Source organism: Nelumbo lutea, chromosome 6 (genome assembly GCF_056320005.1).
Source record: "Nelumbo lutea isolate HS-2025 chromosome 6, American lotus-T2T, whole genome shotgun sequence".
In the NCBI taxonomy this organism is placed as follows: domain Eukaryota; kingdom Viridiplantae; phylum Streptophyta; class Magnoliopsida; order Proteales; family Nelumbonaceae; genus Nelumbo; species Nelumbo lutea.
Window position 1 is genome coordinate 21,666,399 of NC_142689.1, and position 22,931 is coordinate 21,689,329.

Sequence of the window (22,931 nt, forward strand, 5' to 3'; positions counted from 1 at the left end):
TTTTATAATTTGAAATGTAGAGTTAGTTATCAGAGTTTTGTTGGTTTATGGGCCAACTTGTAGTCTAATTTTAAATGTACAGTCAACTCCGATTATAATTTTGCCTAATTTAAAACTAATATCCAACTTTTCGAAGAAACTCATGATATCATAATTGAATAATAAATATTTAAGAAAAGATATAACACCAAAAATGAAAATGTATAGAATTTTGTCAAAAACATTTGAGAACATTTTTGATGTTATATATCCATCATATAAAATAAAAATATTTTTTAAAATAAAAGTTATTTTTATTTATGATAAAAATGCAATACAAAATTTAATAATAACAACAACAACAACAACAACAATAATAATAATAATAGTAATAATAATAATAATAGTTGTTATTTGCTACGAGCATTTAAGTTTATTTTTAATCATATTATTACTTTTGTTAATTTTTAATATCTATCTTAACTATAATATATCTAAAATTCAAGTAATTAATATAAAAAAAAGTTCTCACATGCAACGCATACGCATAATTACTAATAATACACAATGTAAGGTTTTGCACTCTATATATTTGTATTTGTACTCTTTCAAACTAAGCCTTAGTTTGTTTGTGATATGAATTTCTTAGGATGGGTGTGAAGTCTAATTTACTTTTGTTTAGTTTTAATTGTGTCATGCTCTCATTTTGTTGGTGTGAGGTAAAATTGAAAGTAGAATGATGGGTATAAGAAAGAGAATAGAGGTAGGAGGAGAATTATTTAATGGACAAATTCCTTAAACCATCCCTACTATTTGCCAAATTAGCTTTGTACCCTTACTATTTAGACAATTGCTTTGCCATCATGTTAAATCTGGACGGAAAAATTGAATTTAAGTTTTTACCTTTCCTACAGCTAGGGCCCTGACTGTGTGTGGTGCGAAAATTGGGTTTAAAGCCCCAAAACGTATGATTTCTTGTTTGAGAATATTGGATGGGTGAAGACGGAAACTAAAATAGCCCTTTTAAAACCCCCAGCTTGGCGACTCCAGTCTGGATTGCTGGAAGAGTTTGGGGAGGCGGCATACGGTGGAGGAATTCAGAGCTTGGCCTTGGGTGCGTTGGAGTGAGAGAGGCCGGTGGAGGGTTCCATTGGTCGGTGACAAAACAAGGGAGAAAGAACAAAAGGGATGAAGGGGGGAGAGAGAGAGAGAGAGGCCGGAGGTGGAGACGGTGGTGTTCTCCTACCCCTAGACGTGTAGTATTACCAGAACTTTTCAAAGTTTGTTTCACATTAGAGTTTGTCAATCAAATTCCAACATTACAACCCCCATCATATTCTAGATCAAGGAAAAGAGAGGGAGAGGAAGAAGAGAAAAAAAACAAAAACGAGGAGGAGTTGATGCCAAGTTTAAGGCGGTGATGAAACAGGGAAAGTAAAGAAATGAAGGGGAAGAAGGAGAGAGAGAGAGAGAGAGGGTTATCCTTCCGAAACTTGAGGGAGAAATAGGTCCTGCACCAAGCCTCATCAGCCCAAATGTACCTCCTTTGTTCAGCAGATTTGGTGTCAACGAATACTTCAAACGGATATTTGCCAGACAACTCTATGGAAAATCAAACCTTGAGCTCATGAGAATTCAAAATGGCGAAGGCCACCACGAAACTAAAACTGTGCCATGACAATTGTGGTTTTCCATTGCAAGCTAGAGTGTACTTTGATATGTGTATGTAATGGCGTTCGGAAATCTGCAACAGTTCATAACTATAAAACTATAATAGTTAATGGCATCTATTTTAAGTTCTAATTGTCCAAATCTAAACTAACCAAACAAAAATTCAGTTTGGAGAACAACATTTCTAGATGTTTTATTTGAATTTGATTAATTACGGGGTGTTCTAGAATGTGTGAATTGTTTCTTCTGTTGCAAATTCTAAAAATAAATCAAAATCATCTGATTTGAAATTATTTAACAATAATTTTGATTTGTTTCAAAAACAAAAAAAAAAACAAGAAATGATTTTTTTTTAAACAAATGCAACTTGATTTTGCTTCTCCCAACCCTATTTCATTTTAACTCATCTCACAAATCAAAGTTCAATTCATCTGCCAAGAATTAAACGCATTCCCCATTTTGGGAAATTTGACTTCGGATGTATCAAAAAACAAAAGTTAAGATTTCTTTACAAAAACGCTAATTGGATAATCCATTCATCAATTTAATTCTACTTAATGATCCAATAGAGGTATGGATGGGTTTGTGCTTGTCCATTCTTCAAACTCAATGGGCTTTCGTGTGGGGGCATCTTAAAAAATAAAAAGGTATTTAGAAACCTTACCTAATAGCTTAATTAAACGGTTCTTTTTAAGACTTTTCGCATTCTCCTGCCATTGGGGATATGGGATATCTAGGGCCCTATTTGGTTTGCAGGAATAGGGGTCTCGAATCAGAATGGGAATGGGTTATTCCGATTCTAACTATTTGATTGGGCGGAACCAGAATCCCATCCTCATTCCTGCTAGAATGGCATTTCCTACCCCTCCCTCGATAATAAAATCTCATTCCGATTGATTTTAATTCACATTCTCATTCCTGTCTGAATCAAACAAAATATAAAAATAGACCATTTCAATTCCGATTCCAAGTAATAACCAAACGGACCCTTACTATATACGTAAACTTTTAGAGTTTTATTGAACGATTAAATTGGTACAGCTTTTTATTGGTGGATTGCGGAAGCTTATTAAACGTTCAAATCATATATATATATATATATATATATATATATATATATATATTATAAACTTTAAGGCATTGTTCAATGACTTCATTATTATTATTATTATTATTTTTAAATCATAAAAAATGGTGAATTTACAAAAAAACAAAACGTATCTTGTTTTGTGTAGTGAAAAGTGAAAACCTCTTTTGATTGATTTAGATAAAGTATAAAAAAAGAATGAAAAGGAAAAGCCCACGTGTTACCGTAACACGTAACACAGCAACACTTTGCTAGGGTGAAATAAGATATAAACAAAGGTAGCTTCTCTTGTCATTTCTTCAATTCAATGAACCCAAATTGAAGTATAGGATATATAAGAGATTCCTCCATTTCCCCCTTAATTTCTTCTGCAAAAAACCATGGAATTGGAAGAACAACCAGCGGTGCTGGGAAGTTCCCTCCTGGTCCCTAGTGTCCAGGAGTTGGCCAAACAGCCCATGATCACAGTCCCACCCCGATATGTCCGGCCAGGCCAAGACCCTCCATTCATCCCTATTACCACTTCATCTTTTCCCACCAATATTCCAGTTATTGACATGCAAAGCTTACTTTCTGATAATGAATCCATGGACTCTCAGCTGAAGAAGTTGGACACTGCTTGCAGAGATTGGGGATTTTTCCAGGTACTTCGCCTCCATTACCTACATTTCTTCTTCTTTGTTGCTTGATGAGTAGACATCTGCAAAATGTGCATGAGAGTCTCCTCTTGTGAGTTGTGAGAGACCTATTGGCCATGCTATATATGATGGAGTTTGGATCTTCTAAGTTCTAACCACAAAATGCATGCATGTTAGCCACATACTGCTGTGCACAAAATTGCCAAGTCCCACCAATGACAAGATGAAATACAAGAGATGCTTCCATTGTGCAGCCATAGCGCCTTGTGGTCAGCTGATCCAAACTCCAAAGAGCCTACATTTAGTTCTACAAGGTTGATCTAGCTAATGTCTCTCCGGTTTGGTTTGGGACTGATTCTAACTGTCAAATCAAATACTGGGTCATCCTGATCAGGTTGGGAATTTTTGTTTCTCCTTGCATGCATTTTATCCGGGCTAATGGTGTCAGTAGCACTTGTTCCATCACTGGTGTGTAAAACATGAATCCGATATGAATATGAATGAAAGTGTTTTCTCATAGAAGATAGAATCCTTCAATCCACAAGTGGACAAGTGGTAACTAGTAAATATCCCTCCCCCATTTTCTAACTATGGTTTTAGTCATCTTTGCACTGTTAGTTGGCTTCCACATGGCATGGCAGTGCAGGCAGGATAGAAAAATATTTATTGGATATTTATTAATTCCTTATGCCAGTGCCAGAGAGAAAGAGAAATGTGCAAGAAAATTCTGAATTCTCTTGAATTTCAAGAAAAGAGGAGGAAAAAAGGAATCTTGCTTCTTTTGCTTTAATGTTGTACAACTAATAATATTGCATGCCCTCTATCTGTATCGTTATTAACTAATACCATTTGTCTTATTTTTGTTGATCAATTTATTAATAAAGCACATGCGTCCTCAAACTCACGCGTCCTCAAATTATTTGAAAAAATGGAAGGAGGGAAAACTCATGCGTCCTCAAAACCCAGGGGGTGCAATTTAGGTGGACTTGCCAATCTGATCCCGGACTGACTTGGTCCACAAGTTTGGGCTCAGGCCAGGCTTGACCACAACATTTGGATCCCAGACCTAACATTTTTTAGCCTAAGTCTAGTCATTAGGTAGTACAAGTTTATTTCCGACTGTACACATATATACATATATACATATACATTTGTATGCATGCATATATAAAATGGACTGATTAGCCAATTCAAGCCCAGACCGGGACCAAGTGCAACAGGAATGCATCAAATTTCAATGCAAGTTGGACCAATGTTGCACAGATCAGACTTTAACCTTGTTCAAGCCTTAATCTCAATTCTGACCTGGGTTGATCTTATACATTGCCCCACCCACCCAACTTGCACCCCCTATCAAACCTTGTCTGGCATGGCCAATGTTCATATCATGCCTCAAGTCCATCAAGTTTGACATTTATAGGATAAAACCCTTAATTAGGGATGGCAGTTTTTTCCATTTCCCGATCCCTGTGGAGATCCACCCCGAATGGGGCAGGGATGGGGAAATTTTTATCCCCGTTAGTGGGGATGGGGCATGTCCCCACCCTATGGGATCCCCACTAATATATGTATATATGTATGTATACGTTGTATATGCATATATGTACATATACATCTATATATTAATATTTTTAAAATATAGTTGAATATGTTTGAATCTTTTCTAATAGGATTGTAAATTTTAATTATTTTGTTTTATTTTTTAAATAAAATAATAGGATTGTATCCCTGCGAATTTTAATTATTTTGTTTTATTTTTTAAATAAAATAAAAATAAAAACAAAATGGTTAACATTATAAAAAATCACAAGGAATGGGGATCCCTGCGAGGATGGGGATAACCTTATCCCCATTAACGGGGATAGGGACGGGAACAGGGATGGGGAGAGGCTCCCCATCCCCGCCCCTCCCCGTTGCCATTCCTACCCTTAACTCAACATTTCTAACTGGTGTACTATAGTTATATTGGATGAATAAATAATTAAGTGTGTCAATGGACCAGCTTTGGATTGGACCCCATCTAGTCCAAAATCAATTTGGACGGATTGGATAGACCAACAAGACATATAGAATTGGACCAATCCGATCCAAAATATTTATTAGATTTGATTGGACTTGTAAAAAATGGTTCAAAATATTCATTGAACTGGATTGGACCTGGTCGATTTATAATGGACTTACATTGGACAGGATCGGATTGGACCAAATCTAGTGCAATTGCCATCCCTATATATAACTAATGATCTATCAAAAGTGAGGAACGAATTTACTCGCCATGACCACTTATTTTGAATAATATATAACTCTTTCTATCCCACTCAAATGTTTGAAGAAAATTTTACGTTTGTTTTGAGTGTAATACACCAACAATGAAATGTCTGCTTGCAGTTGGTAAATCATGGAGTAAGCTCTTCACTGGTGGAGAAGTTAAAGTTAGAGATCCAAGAATTCTTCAATCTTCCCATGGAAAAGAAGAAGCAGCTTTGGCAGAAACCAGGGGACATTGAGGGATTTGGGCAGGGTTTTGTGTTCTCAGAGAACCAGAAACTCGATTGGGCAGATGCGTTTTACATTGCAACCCTTCCCGCCCACCTAAGGAAGCCTCACCTCTTTCCTAAGCTCCCTCTTCCTTTCAGGTCCTCTCTCTCTCTCTCTCCTCTAATTGAAACTGACTTAGTTGTTTATGTTTTCTTTCAACAAGCAGAGAGACATTGGATGCTTACTCTATGGAGATAAATAAGCTCGCTATGAGTATGTTAATGCAGATGGCAAAAGCTCTGAAAATGAAGGACGAGGAGATGGCCGAGTTTTTTGAAGATGGGATGTAAGGAATGAGGATGAATTACTATCCTCCATGTCCTCAACCAGATCTAGTAATTGGTGTTACACCCCACTCAGATGCTGGGGGTCTGACCATTCTCCTTCAAGTAAATGAAACGGAAGGCCTCCAGATTAAGAAGCAAGGGACATGGATTCCAGTGAAACCTCTTCCAAATGCTTTCATAATCAACATTGGGGACTGTTTGGAGGTAACAACTAGGAACAAGCTAATCAAATAAAAAGATTATCAATATAGTCTCAAACACATTTGTCTGATGCATCCTTCTCGCACTGAAAACCAACGCCATTTAGATGTCTATAATCATCTAATCAAATTCATTCCTTAACGGGAACAATGGAACACTTATGTTGATGAAAGACTGTTAGGACTTAATTTTAAAAGGTAGACGCAAGGTGCCAACCAGCTGGTTGGTAAGATCTCTTGCTGGTCATAGCTATGACTTGGGATCGAATCCTTTCTGCAACTAGATTGGGGTATGGACTATACCCGTCGTACTCAACCTTAAGAATTGGATCTATGGTAAAAAAGCTCAAATTTGCCTTGGGTTTGGATCAGTTCAGTCTTGGGTTTGGCCAGCCCAAGTTGCTCCCCTAGTGCAAAATCAAAGTTAATGTGCTTTGGGAGTGTTACACTTATTTCACTCTAGAAAAAATTTGCCTTAATACGTCTTTATGGATACAAATGTCTTGAATCGGGTTGCCTAAGGCCTCAAATCTAGTTCTTTTCGAGTTCTAGTTGGGATCACTTATTTTTTCAACCCAAAACCTAAAACTCATTGTTTTAAAAGGCTTAACCCTTAAGGTGTGAGGCTTACACCTTGAGGTAAGGCATACTGATTTTGTCTCACGGCTTAAGCCTTTAATGCATATCTTAAGCTTTTATCAGAGGCGTTAGGCATATCTTAAGGGATAAAAAGGTGTAAGCCTCAAGTATTGGTGATTATTTAGCAATTTGATGCATTTTTTTAGTTCAAAATATATGAAAGAAGCACTTCAATAATTATGTGCCAAATAAATAAAAAGTAAACATGAAAACCAATTAAGGAAATCAAGTTCTATTAGTTTCTCTTGGTCTTTTGGAGAATTCAATGCAAAATGTGCCAATCAAGTTCTTAGTTTCTCTTGGATATATTAAGTGACTTTTCTTATTATTCTAATTCTAACATCCTAGTTTTATTATTTTTCTCATTTCTTTTCCTAATGGATTTATTTGCTTTTTATTGATTTTTTTTTTTTTGCATAGACCACCATAAATCTTAAATCCAATTATATGGATGATTCTTCCTATATTTCCTTTCTTCCAATTGGTCATTTGAATTATTTGAGAACTTTACATTTTTAAACATGAAATGTAAAATGTTTATAATTGTTAGCTGTTTTGTTATTATTTTATTTAATGCTTAACCATTGAAAGTTATTGCCTATAAACTTTTATTTTATAAACATTTATACCTTCTTCTATCATTCTAACTTAGTATATTATATGGTATTTTTATCAATTTATAAACTTTGAGGCTTAAGCCTAGCAACCCCTTGAGACTTATACCTCACCATTTTGGGCCATTACTGTTCGTGAAGATGGGGTCACTGTAACTTAGGAGGAGAAGCTCTGAGGCGCATCTGAAGACACTGTATTTAGAACATTATTTGCCCCCACTCAGTTTTACTGAGTTTGCTGTTAGGTTACAGGCAAATTCGTTTCCAGGATACAACAGAGCCTTGGGCGAGAATCTGCAACCAACAAAGTTGAAGAGTCTCCAAAGAAACCTTCTATGAGACTGTAGCAGACCGGACTGAGAGAGAGAGAGATAGTGAATTTCGAAATTGTGTTTTTTGGAGTCTGATTCATGCTCCTTAAATAACTTGTAAAGAGGTATGAGGAAAAGGTAGGTGCTGGTTTAGAGAAGACACCTTGAACAGTCACAATTTCAACCATTGTGACTGTTTAAAAAGTTGTTAACAGTTGGTGACTGTTAACTTTGAATTGTGCCTCTTGATCACACCCGATCGAATCGTGACTGTTGATCTCATCAATGGCGAGCAAAGTGCGCCTCTAAAGCGCCTCATTGCGCCACACACACACGTGCATGCACATTGCGCGATATCGAATCCCCATACTCTCATCTACTAATTCTAAGGAGTGTAAATCAGCTCCTATTGAAATACTGAAAACAAAACTTATAATTTTCCAATGTGGGACAAGTTCAAAACTAGATCTTTTCTAAGAGAAAAACGGATTTTTTCATGTACACTCAACTACACCTTTAGCCTTTTAAGACTTTGCTAAAGTGAATTTCAATCAAACCAAATCCAACCAATCTTTTTTTGGGTTGGGTTTGGGCTAACACGGCCCAAGTTACACCCCTAATTGTGGGCACTGATCATTGTCTTCTAGTTTGAGTGTATACTTTAATCAATTCTAGTTGCACTAATCTTCTTATTTGATTGGTTGGTTATGATAGATTGTAACAAATGGAGCATACCGTAGCATTGAGCATCGAGTAACAGTGAACTCAGAGAAAGAAAGGATCTCAATCGCCGCATTTCATAGGCCAAAACTTGAAGGAGAAATAGGCCCTGCACCAAGCCCGGTCAATCCACATGCACCATCATTGTTCAGTAGAATTGGGGTCAAGGAATACTTCAAACAGTTCTTTTCTCGGGAACTCCATGGAAAAACAAACCTTGATCTCATGAGAGTTCAAAATGACTAAGGCAACTATATTTGAGTTCTGATCTGTCATATGTGAAGATCTAGCTAAACCAAAAGAAATAATGATTTGAACAAAAACCTATGCCATTGTTGTTGTTTTAATTTCCATGTGAAGTCTCAGAGAGTGCTGCTAGGGCACAACTGATGGTGTTCTGAAATCTGCAATAGCTCATCCATCTGTATGCATGGTTTAAGCTTATACTGTAATGGTAGCATAATACATAGAGGTGTTCTTCAATGTGCTTTCCATATTCAAATTTGAAACGAAAATTAATGGTCTCCTTGAATTTCTGGCTTTAAGGAACATGTTTGTTGTGGAAGAATGAATTGAAAAATTAGGGATGGCAACTTTTCCCTTGAAGCCGGGGCCAGTCTCACCCCACCTCGAATTGGGTGGGCTTTCCCTGATCTTAAATGGGGAGAGGGCAGGTTAGGAAAAATATTTTTTCTCCAAACTAAAGATGGAGTGAGAACGGGGTTTGCATATAATTCTTCAAACCTAGTGATAAGTTACTAAAATATGCCTAGGTTTTATATTAATTTCTAAAATATCCTTAATTTTTTTTCAAATTCCTAAAACCTTTAGGATACCATAATCCAATGTTTAAAATATTCCTAAATTTCCATAATTTAATTTCTAAAATACTATGATGTATTTTTAGGTGATTGACTTGGGGCAAAAATTTTTTAGGGATTCCCATCCCTCACAAGGAGGAGGTGCCCCGCTCCAAACCCATCCCACCACTGAGGACGGGGTATGGAATTTTGGCTACGAACTAGGGACGGAGAGGGGGTGTCCCGCCCTATTGTCAATCCTAAGTAGGGGTGGATTCGATCCGAGCCGAGCTGAATAGTACTAGGCTCGAGCTCGGCTTGAGACTATTCTACAAGGTTCGAGCTCGAGCTCGGTTTGAGTCAAGAGTTCATAAGTTTGAGCTCGACTCGGCTCGGCTGGTTTTATATTTTAAAATATTTAGAAAAATATTTTATAAAAATAAAAATTATATATAATTTTTTTATTTTATATTTAAAAAATTAATAACTATAATAATTAATAATTATAATATTTTTATTATATATATTAAATATCAAATATATATATATATATATATATATATATATATATATATATATATATATATATATATATATATTCGAGTCGGCTCGCGAGCCTCACAAGCCGAGCTCTAATAGGCTCGAGTTCGGTTCGTTTAATAATCGAGCCACTTAATTGGGCTCAAGATCGAGCTCGAACTCGGCCGAAACCGAGCTGAGCTGAGCTTTTCATAAGTCGAACTCGAACAGCTCATGAAAAGTTCGGTTCATTGCCACCCCTAATCCTAAGGAAAATGAAGACCCTTGGCTTCTTATGATTTGTGTTATTAGCCTTTCTTTTGGACTGGAGACAGTTTTTTGTAGCATTATTTGTAGATGTTCTATGGGAGACGTAAGATTCTTCAATTTTTTTATGATTTGTGTTAAAAATATAATGAAAAATAAGTCAATATTAATAAATTTGGTAAGTTGAGGCAAATTATATGGTTAATTGACCCAATGATTTTTCATTTAGGCCTGGTTTGTTTCAACACTGTAAATGATTTTTAAGTGTAATATTTTATTTATTTATTTTTAATTTTTACCTTATTTTGTTGGCCGTGCAAATGAATGAAATAAAACCTGGAGCAAAGTAAAAGCAGGAGCAAGAGTGGAGCAGAATTTGCATTCTTCACATTTACACTCTGACACATGTGTACTAATGCATAGGAAATTGCATTGCAAAGTGTAAACAAAGCCGATAATTTGGTGCAACAATGGGAGAAATTAGGTGGGGGAGGAAATAGAGTGGATCCCCTATTCCCCTTTAATTTTTTTGTGCTGCAGCCTGCGGATGAAATAAAACCTGAAGCAAAATTGAATCAGAATTTGCACTTCCCGTCTACACTCCCAGTCTCCCATGCATTTCTATTAGCGCAAAAAGAAATTGCGTTACAAAGTACAAACTATGGAGCCTGGAGAACTTCAGAGTTTGGATTGACATCTCAATTTGTGCCTAGCCAAATGGATTAAATCTTCGCCTAAATCAACCAAACTGGAGCTTGTTGGGCTTGTTAGTTCTTGGACAAATGGATCGTCCCATCTTTTCTTTCGAGTTTTTAACATGGGTCAGCCTGGACCCTCTTTGGTAGTTGACCCATGGGCCCAGCCATGTCCAACACTCCAGCGCTTTTAAGTTTTTACTTGTTATTCTCAACTTCTCTTTGACTCTCTCGTTTATCTAGGCTTGGGAAAACTGGGAACGAGATAAAAAATTAGTGAACACTGAGAATGCTACAATCATTGACTATTTCTGGCGATCTCGGACTCGAATTGCAGAATTAGTTGGTTCGATCAGCTCCAACTGGTTTTAACTTTTAAGGTATGGGATTTTAATCTGATTCCTTTTTTATGTGATGCTATTTCTGGTTGAACTCGCTTTTAATGTTTGTTGCTCAACACTCTGGTTTTGATTGGTTCTATCGTCTTCCATTCATCTATTCGGTGAAAGCTAAAGCCCCAGTTATAGTGATTTAGTATATGTTTGATCCTTTTTTTCCTTGTTATTTCAGAGTTCTTGGTGGTTTTGTTACATTTCTTTGTGGAATTGATGTTTCAGACCTGAGATTTGTCTGTTTTTGATGTTTATCTTAAAGCCACAATTATCTGCTCCATCGTGTGAAAACAACAGTAATATATACTTTTTTCATGTACTCTTTCCTCTCACTGCTCTTTAATTTTCTTCTCTTTTTTTTTACTTCTGAGGGTGGAGAGAACAATTGATACAGTACCGGGTGTCTGAGGTCTAACCCTTAGCAGTTAATAGGGGAAAGAGTGTGGGAAACGACAAATGAACCAGCAATCAGAAAAGCCTCCTAAATTAGATGGATAAAATTAACTAAAATGAAAGTTAGAAAAAACAACTCAATGAAGATTGGAAATGCCCCAAACTGATTTCCAAGAAATGTTTCATGTGGGGAACAATTTTCTAGTAACCTTGAGTTGAAAGGGAAGAGTGCAAGTGAAAAAAAAAAGGAAGGAATCTTGCCTCTGAGAAACAAAGACAATAGGATGTACAAACTCCGAAACCTCTACTTATATTTCTACAAGTAAGCTTGGATTCTCGAGGTTTGTTTTTTCTGTTAATTCTCAAGTTCATGCTTTTTTCTTTTAATATCCCCTTCAAATACTAAACTATAGGCCAAAATTGTTGTAAAAATTTTGAGCCCTAGGTATAAATCTACAAGTCTCTAGTTCTCTACTTGGCATGGATCCCAAACTCAAATAAGGCCCAAGAGTATAACTCCATTGTTGTCCTTGTTATGGTGAACAACCAAAAGCATATCGGGACTATTTAAGTATAAACAAATATACGTGTGCACCTCTATAGAGGAAAACACAGCTGAATGGAGTATTTTCTTTTAAGATTGTAAATGCGTGTATGCCTAACATAAACTTCTACCTCTAATGTCTCCATACTTGCTAATTATTCCATTTAGTCCAAAGGGTGTGTTATATGCACATCGGTAACAATATATAAGTCATAGAGGTTGAGTTGCAGTAATAGCAAATAAGGAGTGGTGTTGACCTCACTACTGTTACCAAATCCTAGTTCTAGGATTTTCATTAATCCTTTGCATGTGCTTTTATTTTCATTTTCATCCCTGCACTATATATCTAATCTCGATTTTAACTTGATTTAAATTCAGTGGTTGCATCTAAATATTGGGTATCCAATCAAAATATAGTATCTAAATATTGGGTATCCTTCCCTGATAATAAGTTAACACTATTTTGTTTTTGCTGTGGTAGACAGAGTTAGCTGACTAATGAGTATAGCAACTGAATAATAAGGTCAGGTTTTCAGGCTTACAACTTGTGAAGAAGTTAGTGATTCTTCTTAATTAGTAGGTGCTTACAAGATGGATTAAACTTGGATAACATGATAGCTAGCGGACCTGATGGCCCAATCATTAGAACAAGTTAGCCTGTTTTAGTCATATCAGCATCAATCTCATTTTAATTAAACCAAATTTCAACCATCCAGGCAGGGAACATGGTAATATATTGGAATTTGACCATACATGACTGGGCTGGACGTAGATGTCAGGCTTTCATGGATATAGCTATGTTTCTAGGAAAAACTACCTAAAAGAATAAATTTATTATAAGTTAAAGAACGACTACCCTTGTTTTCTTAATGCAGTTGAACCTATTACTGTAGTTACTCGTCCATCTTTTATGGAATTGTAGATGACTTCTTGGATTTCCCTTCCTAACTAACAGTATAGGCACCTATTTAGTAAACATAATTGATACGAGTGTTTTATCTCTTTTAGTAGTTATGAGTTGTTAATAATTTGTGATAGATCTTCTGAAGGATTTATCATGTAAATTATTGTATGTGGTCATTAATTTGATACTATAACATTATTGAATTTTTATGACTAAGAATTTTAACTTGTATTCTCTCTTTACCGAAGTTATGCTTACATACAATGATCTTTAATACATGAATAACTGGGATGAAGGGCAATAGATGATATTGATAAAGAGCACTTCATCTGGACAGGGAGGCAGAATGAATGAGTAAATTTTGCTGTGCCATTCCAAGGAGTGAGGAATATCTTCAGTCTCATGTAAGACAACTAAATCCACCTCGAGGTGCAGCTGAGGAACTGGGGGCCTTCTTGAACAGAGGATAGAAAATTGAAAGATAGAGCTAGCGTACTCATTATGGACAATAAATACCCTGGATTTGTTAAAGTGATACCAGAGCTAAACTTGATTATTTAAGGATCATAGATGAAGGGTGTACAGTTCCTGATTCCTTATTGTGGGAGGGATTTTATGGTGCTGTTGTGCATAGAAAATTTCTAGAAACAATGACATTGAAGGCTGACTTTTACAAGGCATTTCCACGGTGGAAAAGATTCGTGTAGCAGATCCTATATAGCTGGAATAAGGTAAGGCTTTGTTGAGTTGAGTGATTTGATAGACAGAAGGGAACTCATTATTAGTATGAAATTAGAGGGATCTACTCCAGACTGGAATACTAAGTTAGAATGTGTACTTTAACAGGGATTGTTGGTTGGGTTGATATGGATAGATGCTGGGGCTTGGGAATAAAACACTAGAATGATAAGAAGGCCATTTTAGTGTCAAGGAGAAGTTACTTCATGTGGTCCATAACCTTTTCTACATAGGCATATGTAGCCATTTAAGGGAGAGGAGTCATTCTTTGTATATTGCCTTCAACCTTGTCTCGATGGTTATGATGCCCAAATATATACCAGATATGGATGTAGGTATAGAGCTGCCTCCTAATATGCATGCTTTTACCAATATATATGTATATACATATATGCTTATATCATGCTTTTACCAAGTTGTTGGAACTAATGTCATTGCTCAATATTTATATATTTCAAAACTTAGTACTCTATGTTGGAAATTTTGTATAGCATGATTTGTTAATAAATGTCATTTTATATTTTTAGAAATATCCATGCTATAAAGAATACTCCTGAAGTGCCACATGCAGTACCCCATGTCATACTGGGTAGACATCGTGTAACATGTACAGGTATCAAGGTGTCATGGCTCTATGACCTCCCTTGGCCAACGAGATGTAGCCCCATTTCAGTTGCAACTTGCAACATTTATGTTTTGCTGTTAGATAGGCTCCCCTTACGTTGCATACTGATTGAGGGTGTTCTGAAACCAAAATGAAAATGCCATCTTTGTTTACCATAACTGAATCCAATTTCACTCTCTCATTTCATTAGATGTCCGTGGGAGGACTTTCCACTATGGGAGAACAGGGAGGAGAGGTTGAGACCCAACAAGCAAACATCTTACCCAAGGCAAGTGACGACTCACTGCTTAGCATTAAGGTTTTGTTCTTTGCAAGAGCTCGAGACCTTACTGGCCTAACAGGCATCTCTCTGGAAGTCTCCACTGGTAGTACAGCCCATGACTGTTTGAATCTGCTCATTGCCAAGTTTCCACGCTTGGAAGAGATCCGTGGATGCATGGTTCTAGCTCTAAATGAGGAATACACATCCGAGTCTTCATTGGTTCGTGACAAAGATGAATTGGCCATCATTCCTCCAATTAGCGGAGGCTAAAGAATGTATGTCTAGAAGAACAAACATAAATATATAATAAAGAAGAAAAGAAAATAACAATTGGGCTTTAATTCAATTGGGTGTACTAGAATTTGTTGAACTTGTACCAATAATTAGCTGCATTTGGAAAATTAGACGTGGTGCTAGTTTGGCATCACAGAAAACCATTCTCTCCCGATTGTAGTTCTGAGCTTTCAACTCCATGCACATCCATACTTCGTGATGAGGTTTTGGGGGGTTGAGGTCTATTCGTCAGATTGGTTTAGATTTTATTTTTGCAGTTGCCTTGGTGAAATTGAGGATTCACATTATATTTAGTCTAGCAGGATGATGCCTTGCATAGTTGCATTCATATTTCCTGTTAGTTGGATAATACTCTTGACTGTAACTCTGCAAAAGTACAGAACTATGGTGAGAAGTACAATAGCGCGAAGACTACAGAGGGAAACATCATCGCTGGAGCCATTGCCACCACAGAAACCACAAGACCTTTACCATTAAGTGGTAAATGACAGTTTCATTGCGATCAGCAGACGTAAAATACCAAGGCTGGCAATGGGACATGAAGTCAAGACTCAAGATTAAGAAAACCTTTGTTGAGCGCTGAATTGACACCAGATAATTGGTAAACAAACTTGGTGGAATACTGAGACTGGCACTAGGAGTGAGAAAATTATGACAAACCAAAAGTTGGCATATAAAATGAGATATTGATAAAAGAGTAATATCAAAATGGAGATCAAAAATAGAAAAAAAATCGTAAAAACAACAGAAATTCGCGTTGTGTATTGGAAATCTGATGGAATGGTATTGGTAGGAGATTAGAAACAGTCATACTAATCTGTCAATTAGGATTGTTATTGTAGTATAACAATAATGGGAAATGCGGGTCTGTCATAATAATGAACCCTTTCCATTGTTCAATGCAATCTGCAATCTGCAATATAATTTTTTTCAGCAATTATAAATTTCCCATGGATGGTTGATAGGGGAAAAGAGTAATGCTCACTGGGATCACGTTAATATACAGAACATTTCGAGTATGTTAGCAGATACAGGTATAAGGAAACGGACAAACAAGAAAAAAAGTCGACGATCTAAAGAATTTCAAAATAACCAAATTCATTACTGGAATTGTTATGGATGATACAAACATCTAAGCGGACCGGTGGCTTCATTCCCTCAAACATGATGTAGTTACCAGTTCATATAATCCCATAGTACTAAAATGGGTATGATACTACTTCATGCATAATGTTGATGGAACAAAAAACCCTCGAAGCACGAATGACCATAATCTCTGAACCTAGCAACAAGAAATGGGTGCAAGTAGTGAGTTCAGGTAAGTTTTAAGGACAAAAAAATAGCACCATGATATGTTTCACTGAATCTAAGGACAAAAAAACATAATCTCGAAGCACGAATGACCATAAGGCATTACTGCAAACTTAAGGACAAAAAAATAGCACCATGCATATTATAAAAGACCTATTTTGCACAATAGCTAATAGTAGTCACTGAATTTCATGATATGTTTCATGGATCTCTAGTAACGCTATTAGGCAGAACCCAAATGGAAGATGAAAAGGCATACATTAACATAAAGTACATACAGCAGAATATGCATTATTTCTTTTGCACCAGTAAAATCATGACAAAATTTGTAGTGAAAGATGAAACCCATAATTTGCCTAGAGGGACTTTTTCTACATGACTATACAAGTGCCAAGTGTTATTGGTTCATGATGATATCTGCCATGGTAACTGGTGTATTCTTGCATTTGCAAGTGCCTAAAGTAATTCAATGAATTTTTCATCAATATTTTAGCTGGGATAAGGCTTAGATGATGATGACGACGAATAGAGGTGTCAATTGGACTGGATTTGGTCCAATCTGATCCAATAAATATTTCAGACCATTTTCGACCAGGTCCAATCCAATTCAATAAATATTTTGGGCCGTTAAGTCTAAATTAGTCCAATTCAATAAGTCTGGTTGATCCGTCCAAATTGATTTTGGTTTTGACGGGTCCAATCCAAAACTGGTCCATTGACACCCTTAATAATGATGATTCATCCACTATAGATATTTCAGTTGCAGTTCAAACTTTTACTTGACAAAATAATGTCAGGCTTAATCTTTTACTATTTGCCAAGCAGTAAAAAGAAATGCCTTGAGGCTGTCAATATCATTTTCTCAGAAAATATGGCAGCTAATCTTTTGGCAAAGACGCAAAGCAGGGTTTATTAAATACCAATCCGCTAAGAATTTCACTGATTGATGGTTCCACTTCTCATGTTAGACTCGTTTTCCAAGACAAGTCAGGTTACAAACATTCTGAATCCATTCTAATCCGCTAAGTATTGAGGCATTAACATGAACCCGACCAAAGTTGTTCCCTGACTGATAACAAGCAGTCAGGAAATAAACAGAGAGGGGACAAAACAATTCATATACAAAAATTAGGGTTAGGCAATTTTCAACCCAGCGAATCCTATCTCAGTCTAAAGAATTGCCAATTTCCTATAGCTCAAAATAATTACGTCTGAATAAGAAATAATCCTACTGGTCTGACTGCCCTCCCATGTCTTATTGTTTGTATATAGAAGGAAATTGCCTCAAGTCATCACATAGGAAAATAAGTCAAGATCTAAGCCTCAATTCTGTATCTTGAGGTCTAGGACTCAGGTAACTGAGGTCCTCACAGATAAGTCATTTCATACAAAACATTAAGAGGTTAGGTCTGTATCCAGTGACACCTCCCAAGAACCCATATAAACAGGACCAGAATTAGGTGATGACATTTTCTAAAACATAAGATCCATGTGACTCCATTCTCCCACATTCTTAAGGCACCTTGCAAACAACATGCTCTTTTAGGAAGCAGTTCATAGGTTTCAAATGCCACAAAGAAAGGAGAACCATATTTGCACATCCAATTTCATAGTCTTCCAAAATGAAATTGTATATAGTTTTAGAGAATTGTGAAATGCTCTTTAGACATGAAACTGGATGCACTCTGCGTTTTAGAAGCAAGAAGCACAACTAAGACACAAGGGGTTCCTAGAGACTGTACAAGGTGAGGCGCGAACAAACTAAGGTGCCATTTATAAAATTAAAAAAAAAATGAAAAATCAAAAGAAAAACTTAACATATAAGAATATAGAAATCTAAAAGCTGAAAAAAATAAAATATTTCAAAAAGTTTATTAGTTGAATTGGTTAGATCATTGTGTTATTGAGACAATATGCCTGTAGCCTTGCATGTTGATGTTCTACATAAGCTAAACCGTTCAATTACCCAATTACCTATTAAACATCAAGTTCGAGGTAGATTTTCAATTTTATGATCAGCAGCAATCAAAATGAGCCTCACTTGTGGCAAAAAGCCAGGTGAGGACCGTGACGCTGTTGTTTGGTTGCAGTGCAAATTCATTTGCAGTGATGCAAAACAATGGTAGTGCAAATGATTTGGGTGCAACTTTTGATTTATTTTTGTTTCAAATTTTACCTTAATTTGTTTTGTTGCATTAAAAGTGAAGTAAAATAAGACCTAAAGCAGAATAAAGTAAAATTCAAAACAAAATTAAACTAAAATTTGCATTCTTTTTCACTTGCACTCCCATACATCTGTACTAGTACAAATAAAATTGCATTGCAACCAAACATAGAGGAACACTAAATAAGCCTCACCTGTGGCTGTGAACCTAGGCACGCCTTTTAAAACACTAGATGTGCTTAGAAAAGTTGTCAAATGCACTTCTGAGGCACTTCTAAACAGTCATCCTCTACATATGGGTTAAACCTGGTTTAATTTAAAGAGGAGAATCTGCTCAAAGAGAAAGCAGAAAGTAGAATGAGCAATAAAGCTTCCAACCAGGAAAACTTACTTCTAAATTCTAATTGAGGTTTGCAGAAAAGTTAGGGACATTGAGAACATAGGGTTCATCAATCTAACTTAGTGTAGGGGTGCTCTTGGGAGGACAAAGGATCACATTGGATTGCTTAAGAGAATACACACTTATAAAGCTTCTCAGGTTTTCCTTGCTAATTATCAGATTTATAACCTCAACCAGGAAACTTTGTAGCTGGAAACAATTGACACTACCCTACCCCCTTTGCAATAATTTAATGGTTGATGAAGAACACCAAATTTGAGAACGTGGGCTATTGAGAATGCTGTACTGCAGAGACTGGTAATGGTAATTGCCTTGGTATTTCCTTTTGTGTTGTTTCATGCAGCAGGCTGGAACAGAAAAGTGTATAATTGGGTATGAGCCAAGAAGAGCAGAAGACATGAATGAAGATTCAGTTCTTCTCATGATCTGCTTGTTCTGTGGGGTCCACATCCCAGCCTGAGTTCTGAAGTCGTGGAGATTCAGTCAGCATTTTCAGCGCCAATCTTCCGGTTGCAGGAAATCTGGTGAATGAGGTGCCTAGGATTTCTGTTTTGGAAAGCGTCTGGGTAATAGTGCATACTGCATATAATGAAGCAGGCAGGTCAAACAAAGATCCACCCATTCCAGACCCTTATTTAGTAGGTTTGTTTTGTATCATCAAAGTGATTGTTGTTCATATTCAAAAGGAAGCATATCTTCTGAAAATGGACCGGAAATAAAACAAAATTCAGGCCAGATCTAGACAACATGCATTTTCCCTTAAAAATCCATCTGGACTCCGCCCAAATCAAGAAAAGATTGAATATATTCCACATCTATTAGATCCAAGTCAGATGGAGTAAGAGATTTGGCTATTCAAGTATGAACCTAAATTCAGTAAGATCTGGCCCAGATCCAACCTAACTCATGCCCCAATCCCCAATCATGCCAGACGTGCACAAGGGTTGGGGGTCTATTAAGGTTAGTTGATCTTTTTATTTCTGTTAGGAATTCTAACAGACTTCAGACCTTGTTTCAGTTGGTCCTTTTGCACACCCAAAATCCTAAGAATCTACTAATTGTTCTTTTTTCCTTGTAGACTCATCTTTCATCTTTTTTTGATGAATGACTCATCTTTCATCTTGGTATTGGAGCTTTATTGGGGTATGGAGCTAACATGGACTGGGTTACTAGGGGAGTGCACATGGCTGACCCAGAGGATCCTCTGCCCAGTACAGTTTGGATTGGTCATAGCATGATAGATTTAACTCACAAGCTAACTGCAACTATAAGTAATTACCTGCAAAGAGAGGCATTTCCATATAATATCATTAAACCTTCTTTTATAAAGGTTAATATGCCCAAGTATCAGCATCCAAGACTACTCAACAGCCATCATCTAGACCCCAAATACAATCCCAATCAAGTCTTAAGGATGCCAAAAAATTGTTCATCTCCCATCCATCACATGATGATAGGTCCAAAACCCCTCGTAAGAAGGCCCAAAAAGCTCTCAGCAAATTCACATTTAACCATCACCACAGTTACAAGAAAACACTTACAACATTGACATATCAAAGGTAGTCTAATTAAGCAGAACAGTCAAGACCCATGTGGGAGAGTAGATGAGCATAACGAAAAAACGAAGTCTGACCTAAACTCACCGTATAAGAATCAGACAAACAGGATAAACAAATGAACAACTCTCAAAATGAAAAGTCTCAGACAATGTAGTTTGTTATTAATCATTTCCAGAGCTTAAACATTGAACCCAGCATCTTAACCAGGATTTACATACGCAGCATCATTGAGAAAAGGAAAAGAAAAAACACAAGAATATAAGAAAACAAGCATTTCTCTATTGGTTATATGCAGAATCCCTCCCTAGTAAACAACCAAAGCAAGGACTCTTATTCCTTTAGCTAAATGAATGAACCCCAAGAGAGAAAAAAAAAAAAAAAAAAAAAAGAAAACGTAATGATCTTATGATACCTTGGTGACACAAACCAACTTTCTGGGAGCTGCCCTTCATTGTGAAGAGCAGCAAGAGAGGACCTGGTGAAGGAGATGACGAAGGCATGTTCAACAAAAGCCCGAGTTCGAGTTCCAGGAAACATTCTCGAACCCAGCTTTCTTCTTTAAAGAAAGACAGACAGACAGAGACGGAGAAAAAAAAAAGGACTTCTCAGGCCTTCTTCAGTCAAGATTTGGCTTCTCTAAGAGATTCACGCGCCAAGAAGACGGAAGAAACAAACCCACATTCATAAGTCATAGCTCTACTGTTTTGGTGTGTTGGGTGTGTCTGAGACCGGCTCTATTCCATTGTGTCTTCTGTGGTTTTGTCATTTGTGAGGAGGAGAAGAGGGTTTAGCAACGCAGGCCGGCTTCCATTTTCCGGAAAGGAGCGAGCACTGCACGAATCCAGAGGGAAAGTTTTTTCCTCATCAACGTAAAAAATAAATTACAAAAGAAGGACGAAAAAAATATATATTTTGATTTCAAACAGAGTACGGATCTCCTACCACGTTTGCTTATATAACATGGCAGTCACACATAGAGAATATCTCATCTCCTTCCTAGTATTATACAGGAGAGATATTTTCATGTAAGTAGATGTGGGTAGAGTTGGTGAGCAGCAGATCCGGAGTCATCTTTCAGCTATCCCCCTTACCCCTTTCTCTTCTTCCCTCCCTCCCCTCCTTCACTTCATCATTTTTAGATAAATCACATAGTGCCTTGATCACTTAATCACGTGTACTTTGTGTAGGGATACTTAACCCCAAAGGGCCCAAACTTCCATTTGCGATAAAGACCCTCTTCAATTTAGGTAAAATTATTAAAATGTCCATTCAAATTTGGTGCAATAAAAAAGAAAATATGGTCATTTACTAAAGTATCCCTATAGTTTCCTGGATTTATTCAAACCTATTTTATAGTTTTCATTTCACTAAAAAATATTTGTTTTGACATCTGAAAATAATAATACGATCACCGAAACTGAGTGGAAAATGTTAAGGGCATAGTCTATGATTGTTTATTCCAAATTGCCCTTAATACATTCATTGTAAAAAAAAACAAAATTAACCAAATCGAACCAAATAGAGTGGATGCTTGTGCTTGTTAGGGGTAAAATTGGTATTTTCAGTTTTTCCTTTTGATTAAATTTATTCAAATTTTTTGTTTAATGGATTTTCAATTTGCAATGTGAGGTTTTAGAAATGTTTAAAGTCACATTAGAATCTTTTTTTTAAGTTAATTGATGGAATGCAAATGCCAGGGACAAAGCTAGAATTTGAAAGTTTTGGATGGTTTTTGTTGCAAATGCAAGTTTGAGAGCTAAGTGTCACTACCCCAAAGTAGAGGGTGGTAATTTATAATTTATCCACCAACTTTCTTAATTTTCAATTTTAACTAGCGGGTACCCTTTTGCAGACCCGGGCCCATAACATACCCATGCGATGCATAGGATTTGTTAAGTTAAAGATAAATAATAGAAGCATGTAAGTGTATACAATTGTTTTATATAATAATTAATAATCATTTATATTTTATATACTACTTTTTATAATACAAAAATAACAATAATTAATTTTAGATAGAGTTGTTTATCAAACTTAGGGATGGCAATTTTTCCCATTTCCCCAATCCCCGTGGGGATCTGCCCCAAATGGAGCAGGGATAGGGATGAATTTTCCCCTACGGGGACAGAGATGGGGAAATTTTTCATCCCCATAGGTGGAGACGACTCGGGGATGGGGAGAGCACTCATTGCCCCGCAAGGGGGAATATTTTTAATATGTATACATACATCTATATGTTAATATTTTTAAATATATGATTGAATATGTTTGAATCTTTTCTAATATGATTGTAAATTTTAATTATTTTATTTTTAATTTTTAAATAAAATAAAAACAAAAACATAATGGTTGACATTATAAAGAATCACGAGGATTGGGG

The 22,931-nt window shown here is 36.4% G+C and overlaps 1 protein-coding gene, 1 long non-coding RNA gene and 1 pseudogene across 5 annotated transcripts; 2 read left to right on the plus strand and 1 right to left on the minus strand.

Moving 5' to 3' along the window:
- Positions 1 to 3,038: 3,038 nt before the first annotated feature.
- On the plus strand, positions 3,039 to 9,007 carry LOC148847864 (protein SRG1-like; annotated as a pseudogene). Its single transcript, XR_016101154.1, has 4 exons — positions 3,039 to 3,381; positions 5,764 to 6,011; positions 6,080 to 6,404; positions 8,679 to 9,007. The product of XR_016101154.1 is annotated as a protein SRG1-like (transcript).
- Positions 9,008 to 11,173: 2,166 nt separating this feature from the next.
- CNX7 (co-factor for nitrate, reductase and xanthine dehydrogenase 7) lies at positions 11,174 to 15,257 on the plus strand. 3 transcript variants are annotated; one of them, XM_088949582.1, is made up of 3 exons: positions 11,174 to 11,345; positions 13,536 to 13,929; positions 14,752 to 15,257. In XM_088949582.1, the coding sequence occupies exon 3, from the start codon at positions 14,752 to 14,754 to the stop codon at positions 15,091 to 15,093; it is 342 nt and encodes a 113-aa protein (XP_088805708.1). In that variant the 5' UTR covers positions 11,174 to 11,345; positions 13,536 to 13,929; the 3' UTR covers positions 15,094 to 15,257. The 3 variants fall into 3 exon arrangements, with proteins under 3 accessions (XP_088805708.1, XP_088805707.1, XP_088805709.1); XM_088949581.1 differs by lacking the exon at positions 13,536 to 13,929 and having other exon boundaries at positions 11,176 to 11,345; XM_088949583.1 differs by lacking the exons at positions 11,174 to 11,345; positions 13,536 to 13,929 and adding an exon at positions 12,069 to 12,091.
- An 818-nt stretch (positions 15,258 to 16,075) lies between these two features.
- Positions 16,076 to 21,410, minus strand: LOC148847866 (uncharacterized). The gene is made up of 2 exons (XR_016100728.1): positions 20,964 to 21,410; positions 16,076 to 16,399 (listed from the first exon to the last, which is right to left on the minus strand). It is a non-coding gene; the product is annotated as an uncharacterized LOC148847866 (long non-coding RNA).
- Positions 21,411 to 22,931: the final 1,521 nt, after the last annotated feature.